A 4,827-nucleotide genomic window follows, 5' to 3' on the forward strand; every position below is an offset into this window, starting at 1 on the left:
TGATCACAACTATAAAGGTTTTCCGAATCCATTTTATTTATGAGAAAACTGAGGCTCAAACAGACTGAGTTTCTTAACACCACACATACATGCAAGCAGAATGAAATTTCAATGTCAAATTCTTTGTGATGTAATGTAAATTATGGGTGATTTTGTCAGTTTTGTATTGAGTTTCAGTTATAATGTTTTTTTGTTTTTTTGTTTTTTTTTTGGAGATGGAGTCTCGCTCTGTCGCCTAGGCTGGAGTATAGTGACGCGATCTTAGCTCACGGCAAGGTCTGCCTCCTGGGTTCATGCCATTCTCCTGCCTCAGCCTCCTGAGTAGCAGCGCCCGCCACCATGCCTGGCTAATTTTTTGTATTTTTTAGTAGAGATGGGTTTTCACTGTGTTAGCCAGGATGGTTTCGATCTCCTGACCTCATGATCTTTCCGCCTTGGCCTCCCAAAGTGCTGGGATTACAGGTGTGAGCCACCACGCCAGGCCCAGTTATAATTGTTAAATCTTTTTTTTTCCTTGTGAGTTCTACACAGAGTTCTTGCTGTCTGAGTTTCCATGGTTCATGCTGTATTTTCAGCTGGTTATAACCAATTTTTTCTTTATCTTAAGTATTGAGACAGAGATTCGTTGATCCTCTTTTCATTATTAATTTGTGAAGGAAGTTTTCAGTCTTTATGCTGATGGCAATTTAGTTATTTTTGGATTGGCATAAGATTGTAATATTCATAACATCAGGAAAAGTTACCAAGAAGTTATATATGAGCTCTACCAGAAAATAAAATGTGTTAAAACTTGCAGTAAAATTATAGTAAACCAGTGTTACAATTACGCAAGTTAAGTAACTTAATTAGTAAAGCCAGTAGGTCCAGGAATCATTATTATCAGTATTAATTAAACATTGCGGTGACGGATTGAATTAGTTATCTATTCTCATCTAGAGAATTAAGGCAGCTTACTGATATTCAAAGTAGTATTTATTTAAAAAATGAAAAATTATTATTGTAATTAAATGTTTTAATTTAACATAAATATACTAAACATATCAATATGGTTGCCGGTACATCAGTTACATGAAATCTATCCAGAAAAACTACACTGCAAAAAAAGAAAAAAAAACTGTGTACAAAAACAATAATCCACATTCTTTTCAATTCCATTCTATTTCCATCTTCGCTTCAGAGTCACTAACTTCTCTCACTTGGATCCTACTCCAGTATGACTTCTACTTATTAATTCCACCAAACCAGCTCTCTCACTAAGATTGCCAATGCCATCTATTTCCCAATTATTGGGCAGTTTTAATCCCTATCTTGGGCAAATCTACTGATTCATCTTCCCAGCACATTTATCTTCTTAAATAGACTTTATCACAGTATCAGTCCATTGTTGCACTGCCTCAAAGAAATAACTGAGACTGGGTAAATTATAAGAAAAGAGGTTTAATTGCCTCACAATTCTGCAGGCTATACAGGAAGCATGGCAGCATCTGCTTCTGGGGAGGCTTCAGGGAAGAAGGTAAAGAGAGAGCAAGAGGAAGGGTAGGGGGAGGTGCCACACACTTTTAAACAACTAGATCTCGGGAGAGCTCACTGTCACCATGGCAGCACCAAGGGGGATGGTGTTAAACCATGAGAAACAGCTATGACCCAATCACCCCACACCAGACTCTACCCCTAACATTGGGGATTGCAATTCCACATGAGATTTGGGCAGGGACACAGATCCAAACCATATTAATCACCAATCTCTCTTGTTGTCAGTCTAATATAAGGGACTCCATCTCTGTTTCCTTTGTGTCTCTTTTCTTCCCTCACTTTAAAGGTAGAAGGTCCTCAGAATCATGCTTAAGTCCTTTTCTCTCTCTACCCTCTCTCCACACATGAGCACTTCCATTTCTGGGATTTTGCTTGCCATATATGAACCCCTAGCAATTGCATTCCTTGTAAGTTGCAAACTCATATATCCAACTGGCAATAGAGGATATCTCTGTTTATTTTTATTTCCTCACATATCTCAGTTTACCTGCTTCTGAGAGAAATTATTGGTTGTTCTTTCTTATTATTATAGTATTTGGGATAACTGCTATTAATTATGATTACCATTTTTAGTTTTATTCCATACAAAAATAAAATATGCAAGAGAGTAGGAAGTGGATTTGTTATGGTCACTTTTATATCTTGAGTACAACATACAACCTGATTTAGAGAAAGGTCATTTTTACTTACATCTTGCATATAATAATAATAAGTAAATAAAGTATACCCTTTATTCTCTAATCAGGTTGCACAGTCAGGCTAGGAATTTCATATTAAAGGATGAACACATACAGGAAGTTCCTATAGTAAAAGTTTAATGAACGACACAAAATAATGGATTGAGTAAACATAAGGAACATGTTTTATTACACTAACCACAGTGTAAAGATACACATGACATTATATGAACAAAAATAATTTAAATCTTATAAATAGTTAAATAAATATTTAAATAGATAAATCAATTTATCAGCATGGTCATAGTTATAGCAGGAGTGACAGTCTTTGAAATGGCAGAATTCATGAAAGTGTGAGCTGGTGTATGAGTCAATAAGAATTGTTTTCATGTTGGACCAGGTGTTATTCCTTCCTCCTTAATCTTTCTTGCAAGTTTGTTGATAAAGAGAAGGATCTCATGATTTCTGCTCTGACAACCTCCCAGGCACAAGGGCTGTATTTCTTCTCTGTCAGATAGAGAGTGATTCTTCGGAAGTATTTCTTCACAGCCAAGGTGGAGTCTGCATTCATCAGGGGAGTTTCTCCCACCCTCTCCTGCTGCATCACACAGGCTTCCAAGTCATTCAGCTGCTGGTAGAGTTCAGTGCAGAATTTGTCTAGGAGGTCCTCATCCCAAGCAGCAGATGAGTCTTTTGTGGTAAAGAGGTTGAAGGTCTGCTGGATCAGCTCATGGAGGACAGAGATGGCTGGAGCCTTCTGGAACTGGTTGCCATCAAACTCCTGCTGGGGAAATCCAAAGTCATGTCTGTCCATCAGACAGGAGGAAGGAGAGATTCTGCTCATCTGTGCCAGGAGCATCATGGTCCTCCTGTTATCCAGGCTGTGGGTCTCAGGCAGATCACAGCCCAGAGAGCAACTTGACTTGCTGCTGAGCACCACCAGGGCCATCAGTAAAGCAAAGGGCAATGCCATTGTAGATATTGCAGATGCTTCTGGGCTTGCTGAGATGGGTAACTCTGAACCTTGGGCTCTAGGTTCTCTGAAGGCCTTGCTTTGAGCCGATGACTTAAATAGGGAACATACTGATTTCCACTTTCTTAATGCTCCTGGGCCACTTTCCATTTCTGTTTTTGCTTTCCTTCATGCACTCTTTACATGAGTTCAGAGCTGTGTTTCTCAAACGTTTTGTTTTTCATTATTGTCTCCTCCATCTTGTTTCCAGAGACTTTTTAGATATCTTTTTCTTAATTGAACCCACCGTGAAAATTTAACAACACAGATATAATATGTATCTATTTATATACTATATGTATATCTCTATACTCAAAAAGCACAAAGTTTAATCTTTTAATTCAATGCAGGTTTAAAAATAACCAAATGAGAATTTTAAGCTAAAAATTAGATTTAAATTCTATTCAAATTTAACTGAACTTTATAACTAAATTTGCTTATGGACTTCAATGTAATTTATTTACTGATATAAATTATGCTGTGGACCTGGTGAGATGGCTCACTCCTGTAATCCCAGCACTTTGAAAGGCCAAGGCGGGTGGATCATGAGGTCAGGAGTTCAAGACCAGCCTGGCCAAGATGGTGAAACCCCATCTCAACTGAAAAAAAAAAAAAACAAAAACAAAAACAAAAAAAAACTAGCTGGGCGTGGTTGTGGGCACCTGTAATCCCAGCTACTCAGGAGGCTGAGGCAGAGAATTCCTTGAACCCATGAGGTGGAGGTTGCAGTGAGCCGAGATTGCGCCACTGCACTCCAGCCTGGGTGACACAGTGAGACTCTGTTTCCAAAAACCAAGAAATAAATTGTAGTGTATTAAATTACATAAGCAAATTAACAAATTATAAACATTTTCTAATGTTTATAGATAAACATTATATATCTAAGTAAAGAATACTTAAAAATTATTTGAAAGTGATACTTAAAAATTTAAAATATTTTTGTCATTTATTTTTAGTGTACTTAAGTTTTTTTTAGATTTGATTACTGCTGAATTTCACCAAACATTTAAATAGAACCAAATCTTTGAAAAAATTAAGGAGGAATACTTCCAAACTCCTTTTATGAAGCCAGAATTACCTTGATACCAAAGCCAGAGATGGACATTACAAGAAAAAAAAATTACAAGCCAATATTCCTGATGAACACAGATGCAAAATCATTCACAAAGTAGTTGCAAATGAAATTCAAAAGCACTATAAAAGGATCATTTATTATGATCAAAATTGATTTATTCCTAGGATGCAAGAATATTTTAATATGTTGGAATCAAAAAATGCCAAACACCTTATTTACAGAATAAAAAGATTAAAAATCACAACTATTTTTATGCCTGCCTAAAATTATTTTGACAAAGTTTAAAATCCATTTCTAATACAATTTATAACAAATTAGGTATAGAAAGAATATACTTCACAATAAAGAGATACATTCCTTATTAGCTATAAGATAAGCCATTGGCTAACACTATAATCAATGGTGAAATGTTGGAATCTTTTTTTTTGAGATTTATTATAAGATAAAGATGCCCACTCTCACTACTTCTTTCAACACAATACTGGAAATCCTACTCAGAATATTAGAGAAGAAAATAAGGGGGCATTTAA

The 4,827-nt window shown here is 36.2% G+C and overlaps 1 protein-coding gene across 1 annotated transcript; it reads right to left on the reverse strand.

Moving 5' to 3' along the window:
• Positions 1 to 2,380: 2,380 nt before the first annotated feature.
• On the reverse strand, positions 2,381 to 3,246 carry LOC105533798 (interferon alpha-1/13). The gene has a single exon (XM_011972329.1). It carries the CDS (start codon positions 3,181 to 3,183, stop codon positions 2,614 to 2,616), a length of 570 nt encoding a protein of 189 aa, XP_011827719.1. The 5' UTR covers positions 3,184 to 3,246; the 3' UTR covers positions 2,381 to 2,613.
• Positions 3,247 to 4,827: the final 1,581 nt, after the last annotated feature.

This window comes from Mandrillus leucophaeus, unplaced genomic scaffold (genome assembly GCF_000951045.1).
Source record: "Mandrillus leucophaeus isolate KB7577 unplaced genomic scaffold, Mleu.le_1.0 Scaffold1287, whole genome shotgun sequence".
Taxonomy (NCBI): domain Eukaryota; kingdom Metazoa; phylum Chordata; class Mammalia; order Primates; family Cercopithecidae; genus Mandrillus; species Mandrillus leucophaeus.